We start from the raw sequence: 20,736 nt of genomic DNA on the forward strand, positions 1-20,736 counted from the left end.
GACCATAGAGTAAACTTTTGAAGATGTGAGAACTAGCTCAGTCAGCAAAGTAAAGGAAGCCATCAACATATTTAAACCAGTAATGAGATAAAATTAGAAAGAGCACAAGCCCTGAAAAGATACATTATAAGGGAATACTACACACTAAATCATCTGAGTATACTATATCATAGTTTTAGCGTAAAGCAATTGATGTAACCAAATGTATTAGATGGTGTTTTGCTTTAATAGGTATATTTTTGTTAAGTTTCTAAATCATAGAATCATAAAAATGAGGGTTGGAAGGGATCTCAGGAGGTCATCTAGGCCAATCCCCTGCTCCAGTCAGGACCATCCCAAACTAGATCATTCTAGCCAGGGCTTTGTTGAGCCGAGCCTTAAAAACCTCCAAGGATGGAGAGTCCACCACCTCTCTAGGTAACTTGTTCCAGTGCTTCACCGCTGTTACAGATAAGCTGTAAAAAAACAAGGCAGCTTTGTTTTATTGGAAGACCATAAATTTTGTGGATGGGTAAAATCGGATGAGGGCAAGCAGTAATGGTGAAGAGAGGGGATACGAATCCTTCCCTCCAGAAGTGTAATCTTCACAGAAACATAAATCCCAACAAACCTTTCACATCCACAGAAAACCTGGCTGAGTCCAGTTCCAAACGTTTCAATGAAACACATTCAAACAAAATGGATCAACAGGCATTTATTAGAACGTTAAAACCAGCCATCTATAAATATGGGGCATAGGCTGAAGGAAAATGTGGAGAACTCAGCAAATTTAAGAAGATGTGCTGCCAATCTTGAGTCTTCCCAGCTGGTATCGGTGAAAATCTATGTTGTCCTGTCACAAGTAGCCATACAGGCTTTGGGATACATGTTTGCTTTTCTACTTTGAAGTACAAATAAATAAAAAGCTGGGCTATAGACCTCTTTTATCAGTAGCCAACTTGCAAGGTTACCTGTAATCTGGGTAACCAGCTGCAACTATATAATAGTGCTACAGCAAAGTGAGAAACATGAGAAAATAATGACTATTTTAGGTTACATTTTGTCCATACTAATGAGTTTAAATTTTAACCTCTTGTCCACGTCATCTGAGAAAGACTCACAGCTCACAGGCAAGAGGTTGCACAAAAGACCCTCCAGCATTGCTTGTGGCCACAGGAAATTCTGCTTTTCATAAAAACATAATTCATCATGTTAACACGTAGAGTGATTTCTGATGTTAACCACAGTGTGTGAACTGGCCAGTGTTGTCACCCAGCAGGTGATGGGACAGTAGCTGAAGACCAATAGCCTAAACCTTTGTCTAGGAGAAGAGGAAGTGAAGGGCACCTCTTCCAACGCAGAGGTCACTGCTGACTAGACAGTCCATCCACCCATGTGCTCTGGATATGCAGCCACCAACTGTGGAAAATGTATATGGCCTGTTGCTCAAACATAAGCAGACCAATTGAAATAGCATTTCAGAAAAAAAAAGACAACTGCAAATACCTGGATTTCCAAAAACACAAGACTTCTCCCCAGGTTTACCCTCTCCCCATTGAAATCCCTTTTAGCACAGTTATATCTTAGGGGAGTGGAGTATGAGTCAATGTGGAGCAAAACAAGAATGAGGGGTGCCAGCTAAAATGCTTCCCTTTGGCTCAACAAAACTCTCCTGCTGACAGAGAGAGCTGGGAAGGGGCAAGAGGATGTCAGATATTATAATTATGATTATTACTGCTGCTACTACTAAATTCCCCTTCCCTTGGTTCCTTCATTTTCCTGAGCCACTTAATACCCAATACTTAGTCATGCCTCATGGCTCTAAGCAGAGATGGGTGGCTATTGCTATTATGATTGCCATTGTAATGATGGGGAGGAACAGAGAGCAAAAGAAGTGTCTGGCATACAGTCACACAAAGAGACTTTAGCAGACTTGGTTAAAGAACCCAGGAGTCCTCATTGCCAGTCATCCCACTCCCTCCCTTAGACGTGGCTCTCAAAACTTGGCACTGAAACGAAGAGTCCTGAATCCCAGGATCCCCTGTTCTCACTATTACAACATGCTGCCCTCATAGGAACGGCACCCCCCTTGGTGGAAAAAATCTCTTCCTACCTAAGGGAGTGTTTCTATTTCCCACCTGCCCTCAACTCAACTTGGTAAGGTGCCTGGCACATTGAGCATCACTCTGAAATCCTAGCATTTCAGACCAGCAGCTTTCCTTGTCATATAATCACACCCTACAGGACCTCCTGCCCCAACCCTGAGAAGCCCTGAGATCCCTCAGAGACAGACTGGCACAGGCCATCTTCAATTGTAAAGTGCGTGTGGAACATGCCAACCTGCTGCTGATTTCCTCACCAGCTCCTGCCAGCCATCATACACTGAATCCCAAACTGCTCAACCCACTTGATGCTCCAACCCAGCCCATCAAGTGAAGTACATTTGCACTTTGCTTCAGGAGGGTCTAGACCCATCACCCCACAGGGGGAGTTCCCACTGCCTTCTACCCTGCATGGAGTTTCTGGTGGGATGTGAGAGAGACCTTTGCCTTGTAGCTTTTCCCACAGATGGGGCACTTGTAGGGCGTTTCCCCCGTGTGGGTCCTTCGATGGGTAATGAGGACTGAGCTGTCACGGAAGCTCTTCCCGCAGTCAGGGCATTTATAGGGTCTCTCCCCCGTATGGATCCGCTGGTGTCGGATCAGGTGTGAGCTGTTGCTGAAGCTCTTTCTGCAGTCGGGGCATTTGTAAGGTCTCTCGCCCAGGTGGGTTCTCCGGTGTATAATGAGGTTGGACCTTACATTGAAGCTCCTCCCACAGCTGGGGCATCGGTAGGGTCTCTCCCCTGTGTGGATGGTCTGGTGTTTGATCAGGGCCGAGCTGTAGCTGAAACTCTTCCCGCAGTCGGGGCACTGGTAGGGCCTCTCCTCCGTGTGGATTGTCTGATGCTTAATCAGGGCTGAGCCATCGCTGAAGCACCGCCCGCACTCGGGGCATGCATAGGGCTTCTCCCCGGTGTGGGTCCTCTGGTGCTTGATGAGGTCGGAGCTGTCGCGGAAGCTCTTCCCGCAGCGGCGGCAGTGATACGGGCGCTCACCCGTGTGGGTCCTCTCATGCCGGACGAGGTGAGCCCTACGGCCAAAGCGCTTCCCACAGTCAGGGCAGGGATAGGGCTTCTCCCCAGTGTGGACCCGCCGGTGCACAACGAGGTTGGATTTCTGATGGAAAGTTTTCCCGCAGTCGGTGCACTCATACGACATCCTTCTCACACTGCTCTTTGGTGGGATTGTGGCTTTCTCCTCACCCCTCACATTGCACATGGGTTTCTCCTGGCCCTTCACAGGAAGGTCCCATGGCTGCTCCCTTGGCTGGTACTGGTTCTTACAGGGCTTTCCCTGCTTTGAGCACTGCGAGGCTCTTCGCACTGATGTCTCCCATGGCTGCATGTGCTCAGGACTCTTTGGCTGGGGATTGTCCACCTCAGTCTCACTCACCATCCCCTCACCTGCAGGGACAGAGGGAGAGTCCAGACAGGAGTCACTGGCTGTGCTGGGGAGGACTCAGAGAAGGGTATAGGACAGAGGGAAACAAACCAAACTAATGCATGGGGAGATGAAGAAGTTGGGTATCTACTTCCACAAATCTCTGCCCAGAAGAGACGGAAGAGCAGGACCTGAGCATTCCTGAGGAAGGGGGCTATGGCCGGGTGTCAGCCAGGCTGTTTGGGGAGTCACGAATAATGTCTGCATGAGGGCACAGCACCTCCTGGGAACAATCCTGATCTGGGTGGGATGAGGCAGAACTGATAAGAGTTCCTGGGGCCATTGTGGAAATCCCAGGTGTTCACACTAGTGGATGGTTGTATCCACGTCTGTTCATTTCCTCACCTGTGTGGCTGCCTCTTGTGGTCTCATTTTTTTCTGAAGCCGGCAGATCCAGGGCGAATGCCTCTGCCTGGAGATCCAGGGTGAATGCCTCTGCCTGGAGATCCAGGGCGAATGCCTCTACCTGCAGATCCAGGGCGAATGCCTCTACCTGCAGATCCAGGGCGAATGCCTCTACCTGCAGATCCAGGGCGAATGCCTCTGCCTGGAGCTCAGTCTGTGTGTTGGAATTCACAGTTCTGCCCCACGGAAAGAAAGCAAATGAGATCAGGGAAGTCCTCTTACTCTGATAGAGCTGTTTCAAAATATGCTGGATAGATAGTACTACACTACAAGACAAACCAAACAGGTGAAATATGCTCTTGGAGCACCGCTGGGTAGGCAAGAAGGTTCCGAGGGCAGGTACAGTTCCCCCCACAAAACATTCAGGCGCAGTCCATATGTGCAACCTCCTACCCAGCTTAGCCCCAGAGCCTGTGCTGGGAAAGGAAGGACATTCAATGTACTTTTGTGTCTAAGTTTGAGCCTGTGTTTACAAGTATAGCGAGAGGCACATACAATCCATCCTTTCCCTGGGATGCTGCAGGGATGCCGATCCATTAGGACCTCATCTCTCCCACTGATTATTCTCTCCCATGGGAGAAGCTGTGGAGGGGACAGCCTCCCTCACGTGGCTTCTGGGAACTATGGGGATAGTTCCCCTGAAATCAGACCAGGGAAGAACCTGAGCAAAAGCTGAGCCAGGTACTTCAGAGCCCCCAGAGCTCCTGATATATGAGAGTAAAAGAAACCCTTACCAAGGGAGACCATCGTCTTATAATTCTCCCCCATGTCCTCCCTGCAGAGGATTCTCCGTCTGGAGTTCAGCAGATTCCGTGGAAGATCACCAGCTCCTGAAACAGCAAGAGTTCATCTTTCTACACCTGTTATCCCATCCACAATCCCACGAAGTCAGATACAGGGATAGATGCAAATTCCTACTCACTGCAGAAGAACAAGACATTTTTTGGGGGGGAAGAATCTTCTAAAAGCTTTTGTGAAAAACAAAAAGGGGAAGATGGCATATGTCAGCTCTGGCTCAAGGACTACAGCACATCCCTGCCCCTCCACTCCACCTCGGACCAGCTCCTTTCGTCTAGACCAGTGGTTCTCAACTTTTTTAGACTCAGTAGACTCGAAACTCCCCTTCAAAAATGCCAGCTCTTAGTTTCACTCTTTTTCTAACTACAGGAAAACACTAAAGCAATTCTGTTGAAAGAACTCGGAAAGCCCACAACAAGTCAGAATGCTTTTGACACTATGGATTCCTATGTGAAATCTCTGAGATTATCGTGTGAATCACTTTTGCACACCTCATGATGCTAACATTGTATGGCGCCCTTGAAAGGATTTCAAAGCACCCCTTGAGAACCACTGGTCCACAGTCATAATATGAGGACCGGTCAGGTAGTTTTGCAAGGCAGATGTTCTAGAGGCTTTTATTGTGAGACGATCTGCTTTCCTTTGACTGCAGCAGGGATGTAGCCCACTCCCCCAGGAGCAGACTCACCAAATCTAGCAAACTACTTTTATGTCCTCCCAGTAAGAGTCAATGATCAGAGCAGAGAAGAATCCAAAGAACTGATCAGGGACCGGGCAGGGGCAGGGACTGGCTTTTCCTCTCCCTGCTCCTCACCTTGGTCACAGGACAGTGACTCTGCCCAGGGCGGGTGCAGGGAAAGGGCCTGGGCAGGGCTGGAGATGATCACCTCCCTCCCCAATGACTGCTCCTGCTGCCCCTTCCAGCCTCCCTCTCTCTGCCTCTCCTTTTCCCCTGCCTTCAGCCCCCTCCCCACTGCCCACAGCTGAGACACTTCACTGTCCCCTTTCTGGGGCATTCGCCCTCTAGTAGCTGGATCAGCTGCTCTCAGCACCAGGAGCGAGATTGTGTGTGTGTCAGCGAGGGCAGCATCTCTGGGACTCACAGATCCGGGGGAGCAGAGATGGGTGCAGAGGGGCCGTGTGTGCAGCGCCCCTGTGCTGCCCGTCCCTAGCGCTTTCCCCCAGGACTTTCCCCATTACCTGGAGTCTGGTTTAAGAGTCGGTATCAGCAGAGCCCGGGGCTGCCCCAGGGGGCTGGTTCCAGCCCCCAGATAAAGTCCCCCCTGGGCTGGGCACTGAGAGGCTGCAATGCAGGTCTCTCCCCAGCACAGACCACCCCCGGCCAAGCAGCCGCTGCTGACCCCAGACTCCTGGATCACAATAGAGACAGCAGCATTGTCTGACCCAGGAAGCTCAACCCTCGACGTCCTGAGCAGAGAAAAAGCAAGAGCAGCTTCCTCTCCCTTAGCAACAACTGGAGCGCCCTGGAAACAGTGACTGCCCAGATAAATCCTTGCTCTGAAGAGGCCCCAGCTGTGTAACACCTGCATGTGTGCAAGCCAGGGCTGTGGGGGTTTCTGCAGGAGGGAGAGGAGAGGGGTGCTTATCTTCATTGTAAGGGCTTCTGTCGTGATCTGACACTGGGATGAGATGCCAGGTTTTGGAGAGACCTCAGGGAAAGCCCTGGAGATGGACAGGCTGGGGACTCTGCACTGGGAGCCTCAGATCCTGCAGTCCCTGGGAATCTGCTCTTGTTTACTGCATTTTCAGAGCTACCTTCACAGCAGTCGCTGCCTCCTCTTGCCCTGCTCAGCACCTGCAGGGATTTGGTGCATGCCCGTTGTGGGAATACAGGAGAAGGAGGCTCAGGAAGGCTTTGAATGGGGCCCTGTGGGGTTTGCCTATTGTGCCCTGGCAGAGGAAGTGTTGAAAACCGAGAGATGCGAGGACAGGGGTGGGGATGGCCACCCTGCAGTGTGGTCACTCACATCTCTCACCTGGGGGAACAGCAAGGAGTGCTGGCAACATGGCAGTGGGGAGAACAGGGGGCTGCTCTTAATAACCTACCCCATTATGGTCAACCCAAGATAACCCCCTCGGGGTTCCCTCAAACGCCACAGTGGTGGATGAATCTCTCCAGCACCGAGAGGGACAAAGTTTCCCCATCACACACCAAGTCTAAAAGGATGAGTGAGGTAGAGTCCCATGCTCACAAGCAGGGGAGCGTACAAGCCTGTCTAGAGATGGGATCCTAATTTACACTTGCAGGCAAGAAGAGGTAACACTTCCTGCATGATGTTCCTTTTAGTGTGTTTGTGTGTGTGCATGCGTGCGTGTGCACACATTTGGCCATGCAACCTTGATAATGTTTTTAGTGTATGTTGAGGGGGGAGGTTGTAATAATCCAAATCCTCTCTGCTATTAATGTGCCTCTTTGTAATTATCAGGGAGAAACAACCCTCTCCAGTCTTGCCCCATTTTTTTTCAGTGCTCAAGCACTGCTGTAGCAGCCATCAGACTGTCCCCATGCTCTCCTTCTGGCTTTATAGGCTCTCCATACCTTTCTGAACACATCAAATGTGGACTAATAAAAGGTGATGCCTGCACCACATCCCTGGCCTGTCCATGGAGGAATGCTCCCAAGCATGCTCTGTGGACCTGCCCCCACTTGCATGCACCAAATCTGAAATGCAGTAGTGAAGGCACCCTGGGGCATCCATAGCAGCCATTCTGACTGCTGGAAGCAGCATTTCAACTCCAATCTGGCCTAACACTGCTCATGACTCCATAGGGACCAGCAGAGCCACATTTTAACTGGTCAAAAAGTGCAGGAAGCAGGGCAGATTAATAGCACTGCCCATGAGTCCCCTCAGGCCTTTATCCCCCTGGAGATGGACTAGGTGTGTGGAGGAGGTGGGATGAATTCCCCAGCAAGATACAGGTGATGATCCTTACCTTAGTAAGGGGCCTGGTATAGTCACTGTTGTGTGCTGAACAGAAAACTGGTTTCAACTTAAAAGGACCCCTGTGCTCTCAAGTTTCAGTGCGGGAGTAAGGGGTTGGTGCTGGCTTGAGGGTTTGGCCCTGTGGGAGCTGTGAAATGACATCCCACCAAATTCATTCTTGCCATGTCCTGGTGGTGACAGGACTTAGTGGCATTCAACAGCTGTGACTTATTAGACTGGCACTATCTCATACTTTGGACTCAACTCGTGGCACACTTGCCAAAAAGGTTGGCCATCACTGGCATAGTCAATTCGTTTTTGCATAGTTGCTTGCCTGCTTAGATACAGAGGAAGGGAGTTGAGCTAAGACTTTGGAAAAGACCAGGGACACAAACGCACACAAAATGGACCAACATCACACAGAACAGGCGACCAGTGCAATGCTGGATTCCCTCCCACCCAGTCAAGTCTTGGTAACTTGCATCACTGCATGGCACAGTCATCCCTACAAGGTCATGTATATATGATGGGACACTGGCAACTAAAAATCTTAGTTTTAAGCATTGGTAGATGCTTTTTACTCCACCATCCACCCACTGCGTCTCTACTAGTGATAACAAATAGGGAGATCCCTTTTCTCCCCAGCACCACCTGGGGTGACGAGGAACAATGGTAATAAGCTGATGGACAGGTTTAGGTTAGAGATCAGAAGGCAACATTTTACAGTTAGGGAGGCCAAAATCCAGCACCAACTTCCCAGGGAAGTGGTCCTCGCCCCTACCTTGGGCAAATTCAAGAGGAGGTTGGATGATCACCTGTCTGGGGTCTTGTGAACCCAGCATTCATTCCTGCCTGTGGCAGGGGGGCAGGCTAGATGATCTGTTCAGGTCCCTCCTGACTCTAGCTACTATGAAACTATAAAACAACTGCAGTTCATGGGCAAGGGGTGGCCAGCTACTAATCTCCCTCATGCCTTAGTGATGGAAGTTGGCTTGGCTTCAGGGGTGGCAGGTTTGTTGACTTCCTAGTAGGGAAAACATTTTTGCCGAAAAAAGTGGTGGCATCTCTTTTGCTAAGTTTTCAAGAAGAGACTGGAGAGGTGTGTGTAGGAACAGCACATCCTGCATCTACACAAGGAGCTGGACCAGATGGCCTGTGAGGTCCCTTGCAAACTTATGGGTCTATGATTTCCTATCTTGTTGTCAGTGTAGTGAGTTTGCTGTTCTCAGCCTTGGCTGTCTGGGCCTCTGGAGAAAACCCTGCAGATTCCCAGCATCATATTTCCCACTTTCCGCACCCTCCCCTTCCTTCTTTCTGAGTCTCCTGTCAGGACAGGGCTCACCCAGTTGTCCTCCTTGTTAATGGTCTCTGGAAGTCTCAGATTGTGTCTCTCCATCATCCATTAGTATTTGCACTAACATTTATAGTGATCACCATTCAAACAGTGAAATCTTCCAGCACAGAAAAAGGCAAAAATAAGAGTGTGAAATAACTTCTGACCAATGACTGTCCAAACTTCAGATATATCCCACCAGAGTTAAAACTTCCAGGGGCCCTGGCAGGGCTTGACTCAGGGAGTGGTATAGGAGAGATGTGGGGGGAAAGGAGAGAAGTCCCTTTGAGTAGGTGGAGGCCTCGTACCACGAGATCAAGGGTAGGCAACACTGGTGGGTGAGGTCCTCTAGCTGGGCTAAGGTTTGCTGGGTTGTTAGAAAACGTGGTCTCTCTTTCTGGTCCTTCTCCTGCTCCAGAGATGCAGGAGGGCTGTGAAAGGAACCCATCAGCAAAATGAAAAGGGCCTACCAAGTAGCTGATAGTGCTAGGAGCAGGTGAGTCCAAAACAGAGCAAGGGGGGTTGACAGCTGGGGAGGAAGCAGAGACCAGGAGAGGCCCTGCTTAGAAAAGGTGAGCACATAAACTGAGAGGGCCAGGGAGCAGAAGGAGGAGATGAAATAGGGTGCATGTCTGTCCCACTGCCAGGGGAGAGAGTGGATACTGCATCTATTCCTACTGCCCAAAAACGTAGGTATAAGGAAACAATGCGCAAGTCCAGGCTGGGTACAGGTAGACACCAAGGGCACGTCCAGACGAGTGCGGTCATGCATTATGTGGTGTTGCAAACACGTTTGCAGCATCATGTACTGCAGTCTGGTGTTCTCTGCACTGCAAGTGTGCACTGCCCGAGTGTACCCTGCTCCATTTTTTTTCTGTGGGTTGCCTATAAGTTTATAAGTGGTACTCACCAGGATCTGGGGGAACGTCTGTTCACCAGAGCGCCCCAAGGGATGACAAGGTCAAACAGTCACAAACTCCTCCAGGACCGTTTCAGGCTGGACATAAGGAAGAACTTCTTTACTGTCCAAGCCCCCAAGGTCTGGAATAGCCTGCCGCCAGAGGTGGTTCAAGCACCTATTTTGAACGCCTTCAAGAGACATTTGGATGTTTATCTTGCTGGGATCCTATGACCCCTGCTGACTTCCTGCCCCTGGGGCAAGAGGCTGGACTCGAAGATCTTCCGAGATCCCTTACAGACCCAATGTCTACGAAATCTATGAAATTTAAGATCTTAAGGCTTCAGTCTTAGGTCTTAAGGACATTACACAGTTCTGGTGGCCGAATTACTCGACCATCCCAAAAGTAAATGGACCTTGTATGTATGTTGATCCCACCCTGTAAATTACCATCCCACCCTGTATGTTGATCCCATATTTTAATTTTTTTGGGAAAGTAGCTTTTCCCCAGATGTAAATCAACAAACTGCAGATAAAGTCCTTGAACTGCCACTGCCCTCACAAAATCCCGTAAGAGAATCAAATAACCCAGAAGGGACTGAAAGGGTTAAGTGCACTAAAAACGCCAGAATAAAAACTGCACTGAAATTTTTTTAAAAAGGACGAGTTGGTATTTTTATTGCATGCAGAAAAATACTGCAAGTACAAAAGTTGAAATTATTTAATGAATATCTATTGGCTGAATTTCTCCAGTTCAGTTTGTCTTTATACAGAAAGGAAACGAAACTCAAAGAACTGAGGTAGGAGAATCAAGTTGCTGGGCTACATGGAAAGAATGTCCACACATCCCGTCCAGGGTCCATTACTAAATCCACACCGGTTTCACTTGCAGTTTTGTCACTACCGCTGTAGCCAAGTTGACTTTCCTTGCTATCGCTCCCACCAGGGCTTCCTACCTCATTTTCCCACAGCACATTATCTTCCATGCCTTGTAACACAACACTTCTTAAAGCCCTTCACAACTAATTCACTGTTGATGCTCTTCCATGTTTCCAAAACCCACTCCAACAACTGGGCAACAGAAGACTCTTCCCTCTTGGAGCAAGTGCATGGTTGCTTTCCAGTAACCACTCCATGTAAAGGGAACAAAGCCAGTCCTGAAATGGCAATGACAATGTCCAGCCCTTGAAGCTGGGAGGTCATGCCCCTGGGCACAATGACCAGATCCATGTTCATATCCTTCAATTTCCCTTCCACGTCATCAGCGATGCATCCCCGAAACGGTTGCAGAATGAGCATGTCTTGTTAAATCAGAAGAGGTCCTGGGCATCTGTTCCATACAACTTCCAGTCAGTCTTTCATCCGCTCTTTTGTCACCCACCCCTGCTTCTGACAGCGGACAAACACTCCTTTGGGGAATTTCTCCTCAAGAGGGTTTTTCTGCTTAAGCACAAGGTAAGGGGGTAATTTTGTACCATCTGCTAGAATGCCTAACATCATGGTGATTGTCATTTTATCATTTCCTGTGAGTTTCATAAGGCTGGGCTTGGAATCCTGTATCTCCACCATTGCTTGGCACGTCGGAGCATACTGGAGTCACGTCTGCATTCCCAATTTGTCCAGTTTTGTAACTGGGCTTCTCTAAGGTGAAATACGTGTTGCTGATAAGCGATCAGCTTTTCACTGAAACAGCTGGACAGACACTGCGCAAGGGTGGTCCTTCTTCAAAGAGGGAGCCCATTTCTCTTCATTATTTGCCTGCACACACCCAGACTGGCCTTAAATTCTTTCCTACATACATTTAACTCACAGGTAGGTTCCCAAGCCTTCAGCTGTATCATTTCCTTTGTGATTGGAAGGCCCCAACTGTGTTTTTCTTGGATGCATTCAACCATGCACGGCTGTTTCCTGGAATTTCCCATTTTTTGGCCTTCAAAAGGCCTTGAGTATCAGCCAGACTTTTTTCAACTTTATTTTCATTTTTCACCAGTCACGGAGGTTTTTTTCTAAAACCTGTATTTTTGGCTGCCTGGCAGTTATTGCATTGCTCCACGTAATTCATGACAATCAACTTGAAATTGGCATCACGACTTCTTCTTTCCTAGATTCACTTGCAACTTCACTGCTCTTCTCACCTCTACTTTATCCACAACTTTAAAAGCCGTTATTATAGCAGGATGAAATTAGAATAAAACAGGTGTTTCACCATGGGAAAGATGGTGTACTCTGACAAAGCAGCAAGTCATTCTCATCATGGCTGCATTGTATTCTTCTCTAATCAGGTTTGTTGCCAATCAGATGAGGGAAAGGGGTAGCCAACTGTAGGTTGACCAGCATGTAAGTCACGTGGGATTTTTCTGGTTAGTTCTGAGGGAAGAAAAGGTCGACTTGTAACCTAAACAATGTCTATGTCAGCCAGGGGAGTGAAACAATCATGCAACACAGCTGAAAGCTCTGCCAGTGAAACCTTCAGGGTGGGCACAGCTCTGCTGGCAGCTCCTGCCATCCAAAGCGGTGGGTGCGCCTTTGGCTGCAGACACAAATCCAACTTCTGACAGACTGCATCCCCACCAGGGATTACAGCCACTGTTGTGCTGTCACACTTCAGTTAAAATAGCAACCTCCCTGAAGAATAAACAAAGACTATGTTATACTATGAAGCGACTGCCCCTTTAACTTAGGTGGCATTGCTATGTTGGCTGTTGGCTGAAGCCTTATTCTGCTGGCAGAGGTGCCCCCCACCAAGGATTTTGCTGACAGAACTACATTGGCTATGAATTATGATCTTTTCACCCTCCCCTAGCTGACGTAGCTCTGCCAGCAGAGCTTTATAATGTAGACAAGGGCTGAGCTTGAAGTGTCCTCCTATCTGAAGCACAGTTCATCCAACGCAAATAACATAACTTTCCCATCTGGAGGCTCTTTAGACTATTCACAGTACAGTGGACTGTTAGAAGAGGCAAGGAGGAGGTCCTTGAATGGGCCTAGCTGCCCACAACAATAGAAGCAGAACAAAGGAAAAGATGAGCTTATTTGGGACATAGTTTATGAGAGCCTGATATAGTGGAACCTGGACAGTTTGTAGGGTTAGGTTCCAAATCCCTTGTGAAGGCGAGGGCTGGCAGACCGGCCTGGGGGGTAGCCAGCAAAACCTGGCAGTGCTCTGGGCTGCACTGTCCATTAGGAAGAATGCTGTGATTGCAGCAGGAGGAGAAATTACATGGAGTCCATGGCTGCTGTCCTTGAACTACATGACCACTGAGCTGGCTAGAAAAGCAGCATCAGGAGAAGTGGAGGCTGCAATGAACAAACACAAATATAGCACCATATAACATAACAACAGAAATCATATCTCATAATTCATAATGAGTCACAGTGCACACCATAGTTCATAACTCATGGTTCATAGCTCACATACACAGCTACAGGGATTATGTTTGAACACAGACATTTTCTGTTATCATTTCCTTGTGGAAACTATCGTGATATATCTTTTCATAGATTGACTGTAAAACACTAACACACCTCGTAGCTGCGAAGCTTCGTGCTGGATCAGAGTCATGCTCCTCAATTAGCTGCCTGAGGCTGGAAATTGTAGTCATTATTTTAGCTAGATCAGCCACTTGGAGCATTCCTGATACATCTGTATCATATTCCTCCTCTGCTTTGATGTCTTCTGCTTCTGTTTCCGTTGCATTGCTCAGTTCCAAAATGTCTTCCTCGGTTAATTCTTGACAATGGTCTTCCAAAAATTCTTCCATATCATCCTCCCCTATCTCGTTAAACCCTCCACTGGGAATCTGATTTGCCAGGTCTTTTAGTCCTTTGTTTTGCAGTGCCCTGTCCAACTCAAACTCCTGTATGTCAGTGACAATGTCCACCCATAGCCTGCACCAGGCTGCTGTGAAGCTTAAAGAGGTTATACATCGCCAGGCCTCATCAATCAAATGAATCGCATTCTTGATGGTAAACTCTTTCCAGAACCTGCGAATATTTTCCGTGCCCTCTTTGGTGGCAACAACAAGATGAGAGAGAAGCTTCCTTGTGTACAAACGCTTGAACTGAGTTATTATTCCCTGATCCATGGGCTGCAAGATAGAAGCAGTGTTGGGAGGGAGAAAAACCACTTGAAAATTCACATCAAAGGTGTTTACTGATTCAAGGTGGCAAGCAGCATTGTCTACTAGAAGAATTGCTTTCTGAGCCAGTTTCTTCTTACTCAGGTAACTTTTCACAGTGGGGATAAATTCATTAACAAACCAGTCCTCAAAAATTGCAGCTGTCATCCCTGCCTTTTTATTCCACTTCCATACAACTGGCAGTCTTTCCATAGTTGTGTTTTTCAATACCCGTGGCTGTTGGGCTCGATAAACCAGCAAAGGTCTCAATGCTAAATTTCCCGATGCGTTTGCACAGAACATAAGCACGAGCCGATCTTTGCTTGGCTTGACACGGGGTGCTGCCTTCTCATCGAGGGTTATAAATGTTTTGATGGGCATCTTCTTCCAGAAGAGGCCCGATTCACTAGCATTAAACACCTGGTGTGGGCTGTAGCCTTGCACCATTCCTGAAAACCTTTTCCTAAACTCCTCAGCAGCTGTCAAATTCACACTTGCACGTTCGCTTGGAAAGCTGGTGGAATTACTAAGATGGTATCTGGCTTTGAAGCGCCAAAGCCAACCAGATGCTGCAGGAAACTCCTCGTGGGTGTCTGGATTCATTACCCGATACAGCTCTTTAGCTTTTTCACAAATAATGGGTCCATTCAGAGGCAAATCCTTGTTTCTTACATCCTTGATCCATAAATACAGAGCATCCTCCAAATCATCATATTTTGATTTTTTTAATGTTTTTACGGTTGACCATCCACCAGATACAGCGAGTCGAGTACGAAGGCGAAACTCTTGCTTAAGCCAGTCATTAATAGTGGTAGCAGTGACCCCATAATCTTGACACACCTTGGCTTTTAATTCACCTCTTTTGACACGATCAATTGCTGAGATTTTTTCCTGGATTGTTCTTGTAAAGTGCTTCCTTTTACCAACACTACTCGAGGGCTTCGAACTCACGTTTAAACAAGAACTTCCAAAAACTCCTACAGTAAAAACACAACACACATCTGCCAAGGAAGTTACTGATTTGCATAGCAAAGGACTGCATGTGCAAAGGAGCATACCATGAGGCATAGGATGCCTGCATGACTTGGAAAGCTTAACTCTTTTCAGTCACTTTTTGGGTACTAAACTAAAAGGTATGTACCGTTCTAGTCCTCACACTGTGAATTAAAGAAGTTGCACATTACCTGAGTATGAATTATCCAGGTTCCACTGTAATAGGCTACCAGGGCTTCTTTGGCAATCCCCATGTGAAAGGCAGAGCAGCCAACTGAAGGCCTTTTGATGCCACCGTGCATGAAGAAGTGCTGTTGCGAAGCAGACTTCGTACACTCACCCTCTATCTGCTCACACCAGATCCCAGAATGGATGCAATGCAGCTTCCTAAGACAGGACCCAGGAGCCACTCTACAGCAGCTCCATGGCCTCATTTTCTGGGATCTGGTGTGCAAATGGGTGGGGTGTGCTTTGCAGCACACTGCACAGCACCAAAAGCAGCACTTTCTCCTCTGAATGCAGGTTTGGAAGAATGAGTCCAGGCACTGGTACCTCTTGATTTGCCTTATGCACCTGACAGGCACAGGAAGATTGGCAAGAATGGTGACAGCCTGCTGCCTACAAATCTGAGCTGGGGGACAGGAGCCAGGACAGGGGACAGGAGCCAGGAGAGGGGGAGCCAGGAGGCCCACGTGGGCGTCCTAGCTTTCAAACTCCATCTGTGCATGGTTTTTGTGCCAGTTTCCCTGATTCCTCACCTGTGTGGGCTCCTCTTGACATCTCTCTTCCTTCAGAGCCTTGGAGGTCTGGGACCCACGGCTCTCCTCCTTGTTCCAGCTGGGTGATCATGTCAGGTTTGGGAACAGGAAATCCTGCTTGAGGGGGTGAATTCAGGCAGATAAGGGTGAATGGTATGCACGTCAAACAGTTCAGCACAAAGAATCCATTTTAACCCAGCCCTGGGTTCTGGTGAGCAGACAGGGAATCTGAGTAGGTAGGAAGGTGGTCGCTGAGGGCTGGGCTCCTAAAAATATGTAAGCAACTAACATGCTACTGAATTCAAAAGCAGGATAGGCACCTGAAGAAGTGCCAAAATACTTTTATGTGCATCTAGATCTAGGCCCCTTAGGAAAGGAAAGGCAGACACTGGAATGTGAGACTTGCACCCGCAGCGGAAGTTTCCAAGACCTGTATCCTAAGAGGAAACTTACTTCTGAGACATAGGTCTGGGATCAATCCCCTGCCTCCTTTTAAACCTGAGCCCAGAGCCCTGACCCAAAGATGGACCTAGGGAGGTAGGGATAAAGGGGCTTTGTGTGCATGAGTGGGAATGTACCCCACACCTCTGCTCCCAAGAGGGCTGAGGGGATAGGGCGCAATTAGCTGCTCCATCATGCTTCTGACATCCTCTGGGGAGCGGGTGTGGAGATATAACTCTCACCCTGGGTCAGGGTCAATGGGGCCCAATGCCCTTCAGCCTAAGGCGGGGTGGACAATTATTTTGGGCAGAGGGCTGCTTACTAACTTTTGGCAAGCCATCAAGGGCCACATGACAGGCAGCCCAGGGCAGATAAATATTAATTAATTTCTAAATTTTTTAGGGGCCCCGAGAGCCGGCTAGAAGGGCCTGGTGGGCCATATCTGGCCCCCGGGGTGCATTTTGCCCATCCCTGGCCTAAGGGCATGCCTGTTCTGCCTCTGTGCCAGACCAAAGCCTGGGAATCGGCCTTTGCTTAGGATGGCTACATGAGACAGAAGAAGCCCAGGCTTTGGTCTGCACTGAGCAGAAACAAACAGGTGGAGGTGCTCCTTGGCTGAGGGCCAGGGGGGGAGAGGGCGCCAAGCTCACCATGGGACATATCTATATCTATGATTTCTAAGAGATCTGAAACCACCCCAAATGCTTCAGAGACCCCAACAGCTTCAAATACCTCAGGGGACAGGAATCCTTACCCAGCGTGGATACCGTTTCATAATTCTCCAGCATGACCTCCTTGTAGAGGGCTCTCTGATTGGGATCCAGCAGAGCCCACTGCCCCTTGGTGAAATACATAGCCACCTCCTCAAAGGTTACCAGCCCCTGAGACGATAACAGGGAACAAAAAGTTGAAAAGCACGGAAGGATTTTAACTGATGCTGTAACCAGGTGCCTGAGCCTGCTGCCAGCCTGACACAATAGCTCCAAGAAGCATGAACTGTCCCATTCATCTTAATGCATGCTGACTCTGGGGTCTAATGATGACAAGTCAAATGTCAACACTGTCAATTATTTCATTGTTGATCAAAACACAACGGGAAGAAAAGAGGAACCTCCCTGAGCAGGTTCCAGGGACACAGGAATCCCAATACTTGCCAGCAGCAGAATAAAGGGATGAAGCATCTCCCCGGGGCCTCTCAAGAAGGGTGCCCACCTTCATATTTCATAGCAGTACTCAGGAAAAGCCACTTCCTTATGCTATAAACAGAGGAATCTCTGTCTTCTCTCAACTGCCTACATATTCAGAGTCATCCTTTTACTTTGCTCCTCTACTCTCCTTCCTCTTGGGGATTTGCTGCCTCTCTCCCCTTTCAGCACCCGCTCCCCCACCCCTCATACACACTGCTCCCCATGAATCCCCTACCTGAGACATCCCTGCTGCAGCTCCCTCCCTCTCCTGTCACCCTAGAAGGCTGGGCCGCTCCGTGAGCAAAGCGTGGATGTCACTCTGAAACCTGTCAGAGGGAGAAGGGTGGTTTCAGATGGGCCTTTGGTCCACATCACAACACAGTTCCCCCCACCATGGGCGCAGGGGCAGACCTACCGTCATGCTGGGACAAGGCTTAGTCACTTCATTCCAGCTCAGACCTGGCTTCTCTCACCAAGGAAGCCACAGAGACATTTTTAAGCCTTCCAGCCACGGAGGCGCTGTCTTCATTGCTGAAGCAACACAGATCTCTCCCATAACCTACCCCAGAAAGTAGTCACCACTCACAGAGCTACGGGACAGACACCACTGCACCCTAGGTGAGGGATCGCTTGCCCACGGTAACTGCAGTGCAAACAGCAGCCCCAGACAATTGTAATACTCAATATGTCACAGGCCTCCCCACAACCCACCATGGGCACCCATTCCCCTGTACTATCTTGCCATCTAACTGCCCTCTGGCCAGTAGTGGACTCTTCATCGCCCTCTGTTCAGCCCCCTCTTTGCAGTATCTCCGGGCTCTCACATCTGCACCTGGCAGGGAACGGTGCCCGCTCACCTGGCCATGGGACAAGGAAACTGTAATTCGGATCAGACACCTGCCTCTCCAGGCTTGTCTACATCCTCTCTCAGCTTGCAGACACACAGTCTTTTAGTGCCTATGATTGCTCTTTTAGTGACGGCCTTTCAAATGTTTTAACTATGTTACAGGCTGACATTCAGACATTTAAACCCAGGGAAACATTGGATATAGGCATACGGCACTTTTACTGAAGTTGATTTATTCTGTAAAACCAAAGCGAACGTATGACAAGCAACCCCTCTTTTTTGAGATAAATTCCCCCATCGAAAATTTCACCCCAGGGTAATTTACTGCGGAGTAAGGGCTGTGCGCGGCTGCTCCTGTCCTAGCACAGCCATTTGCTCAAAACAAACTGGCTCCTCTGCCCCAGAGGGTGCAGACACATATAACAACTGAACTGTTCCCAAATATCACCAGTTGGAACTGGCACACAATTGAGGATGATAATAATAATAATGAAATGATGATAATGAAATTATAAGAATAATAAAGCACTGCACCAAGCTACCCAGAGAGACTGTGGAGTCTCCATCCTTTTTTGTAAGACACAGGTCAACCAAGCCCTGGCTGGGATGATTTAGCTGCAGCCGGTCCTGCTTTGAGCAGGGGCATGGACTAGACCAGCATTTCTGAACCCATGGGTCATGACCCAAAAGTGAGTTGCAAGACTTTAAAAATGGATTCTCCTTTGCAGGAGGAAAACGTGGGAAACCGCAACTTCCCCCTTACAGCGGGGGTTCCCAACATTTATGTGCCCAAGGGCAGATTCAAATTTAAAAGAAAAAGCAGCGGGCGCCAATATGAGTATTAAAGTATTTAGATCAATCTGACCAATGCTGCGCAGGCACCTGAATAAACCTTGGGGCATGAATGCTTTGTGTCTCCCGAGCCTGGGGGGGCATGGCAAGCGCCTGCGGGCAGTGGTGGCGGTGAGCTCCCGCAGGCGGCCGTGCTGATGTTGGTGGCAAGCATGGATTGAGTGGGGATTGCCCACGGGCGGCTGCAGCGGTGGCGAGCACCTGTGGATGCCGCTGGCAGTATTGACTGGTGACCGCCTACAGACGCTGACGGTGGTGTTGTTGTCCTCATCTATTAAACAATGGATGGCGACCGTCGCTCAGCCTCAGAACCAAACTGATTAAAGGGAGTTCACGGGACTGCCACCCGGTCTTGCTCTCCTAGGGCGTCTACACGGTCGGAACTTTTAAAGCCGCCTCCCTTACCCAAGCTATCCGTAAATCAAAAGAGACACTCACCAGTCCGTTGAGACCTCCCTCATCCCGTCGGATTAAGTTGTTCCTCTGAGCATTGCGCCGTTGTGCCCCTCCACGGCTCCGTCAAACAACCAGGAGGCGGTCCGACCTCCGATGAAAAGGGCCGGTGGCGCCTGGCCCTCGCGCCGTCCACAGCCATTGCCAGAGCCGAGGAGGTGGACCGGGCAAGGCGGTCAATGGGGTCCCATCTGGGTCGCCAAATTGTTGTCCCCAAAGGACAGTGTGAGTTCGTGCCCGGTGCGCTCTTGCCAATAAACACACCGGGGTGGAGGATCCAACTTAATCTTTATTGTTTCAAGTCTGCACAGAGAGGGGTGCTTGGCGATCGTTCGCAAAGCAAGCACCACCCCATTTGGCTTGCTTCAGCCTTATATAGTTTCTCCCACTTAACACGCTGTACCGTTACTATTGGCTGCCTTCTCTTAGCCCATGCGCATATTCCCTTAGCCACAGAACATGTCTGTACTTGTCTGGGCTTGCCTACAAGGCATTTTGTTCCCAGCGGGCAAGCATTCCTTAACATACGTATACCGCACCCCTCCCAGCACCAGCAAGCTGCCTTAAGTATTCAGTTAGATATAATTTGCAAAAGCTAGATATACCATAAAAAAAGACTACATCGGCGTTGGCGGCGGTGGGGGGGTGAGCGGCGACCACCTGCAGGCTGCCAGTCCCAGGGGTGCACCTGCACCCCTGCGTGTCACCAATGCCTCCGGGGTGCCGTGGCTGGCAGAGTGCCACACACGTGGGGGGCCGGGCCACAGGGTCGGGACCAGCCACTGATGTTACCCAGCGGGTCCTGGCACCAGAAAGCTCCCTTCCTGCCCTCGCTGTCTATGCCTCTGTGGCAGGGAGGAGAAGGACGAAGGCCACGAGGGTGAGGATAACGGGTCCTGTGAATGATACGGATGATCATGACAGTAATGAAACGATCATGACAGCGACAGTGACCACGTGCAGGGCGGTCCTAATGATCATAACAATGAAACTATAGTCATACCAGCACTAATAACACGCGTAACACCACGAACAGCAACAGCAACGATGACAATAAAAACGTCAGGTGTAAGGACAGCAGCACACGAGGGCAGTACAGTGATAACAACGGCGGCGAGGCCGGGGCGGTGGCCGTGGGACGCCGCAGGAGCTCGGCGGGGCGGGGCGGGGCGGGGCGGGGATTACCT

General features: G+C 49.3%; 2 protein-coding genes across 2 annotated transcripts in view; one reads left to right on the top strand and one right to left on the bottom strand.

The window, feature by feature from the left end:
* Positions 1–469: 469 nt before the first annotated feature.
* On the bottom strand, positions 470–20,138 carry LOC106723049. The gene is made up of 7 exons (XM_025193441.1): positions 17,633–20,138; positions 16,965–17,091; positions 15,770–15,883; positions 13,335–15,019; positions 11,282–11,340; positions 3,867–4,102; positions 470–3,484 (listed from the first exon to the last, which is right to left on the bottom strand). Exons 1-7 carry the CDS (start codon positions 17,639–17,641, stop codon positions 2,484–2,486), a joined length of 3,231 nt encoding a protein of 1,076 aa, XP_025049226.1. The 5' UTR covers positions 17,642–20,138; the 3' UTR covers positions 470–2,483.
* A 458-nt stretch (positions 20,139–20,596) lies between these two features.
* LOC106723050 (general transcription factor II-I repeat domain-containing protein 2B-like) overlaps positions 20,597–20,736 on the top strand; it is a 13,247-nt gene continuing 13,107 nt past the window's right edge. Inside the window, exon 1 of the mRNA XM_014526451.2 lies at positions 20,597–20,617. Coding sequence (XP_014381937.2) covers positions 20,597–20,617 — 21 coding nt within the window. The remainder of the gene's footprint in view (positions 20,618–20,736) is intronic.

The sequence above is a fragment of the Alligator sinensis genome, unplaced genomic scaffold (genome assembly GCF_000455745.1).
Source record: "Alligator sinensis unplaced genomic scaffold, ASM45574v1 scaffold1307_1, whole genome shotgun sequence".
In the NCBI taxonomy this organism is placed as follows: Eukaryota; Metazoa; Chordata; order Crocodylia; family Alligatoridae; genus Alligator; species Alligator sinensis.

Bases quoted from the DNA above. Each gene is read 5' to 3' on its own strand.
- LOC106723049 (XM_025193441.1), bottom strand. The intron at 15,884-16,964 runs GTAAGGATTCCT...CCCCTCAAGCAG, and splicing joins TGAAACGGTATCCACGCTGG to GATTTCCTGTTCCCAAACCT. The intron at 15,020-15,769 runs GTGAGGAATCAG...CTTCCTTGGCAG, and splicing joins GTCAAGAGGAGCCCACACAG to ATGTGTGTTGTGTTTTTACT.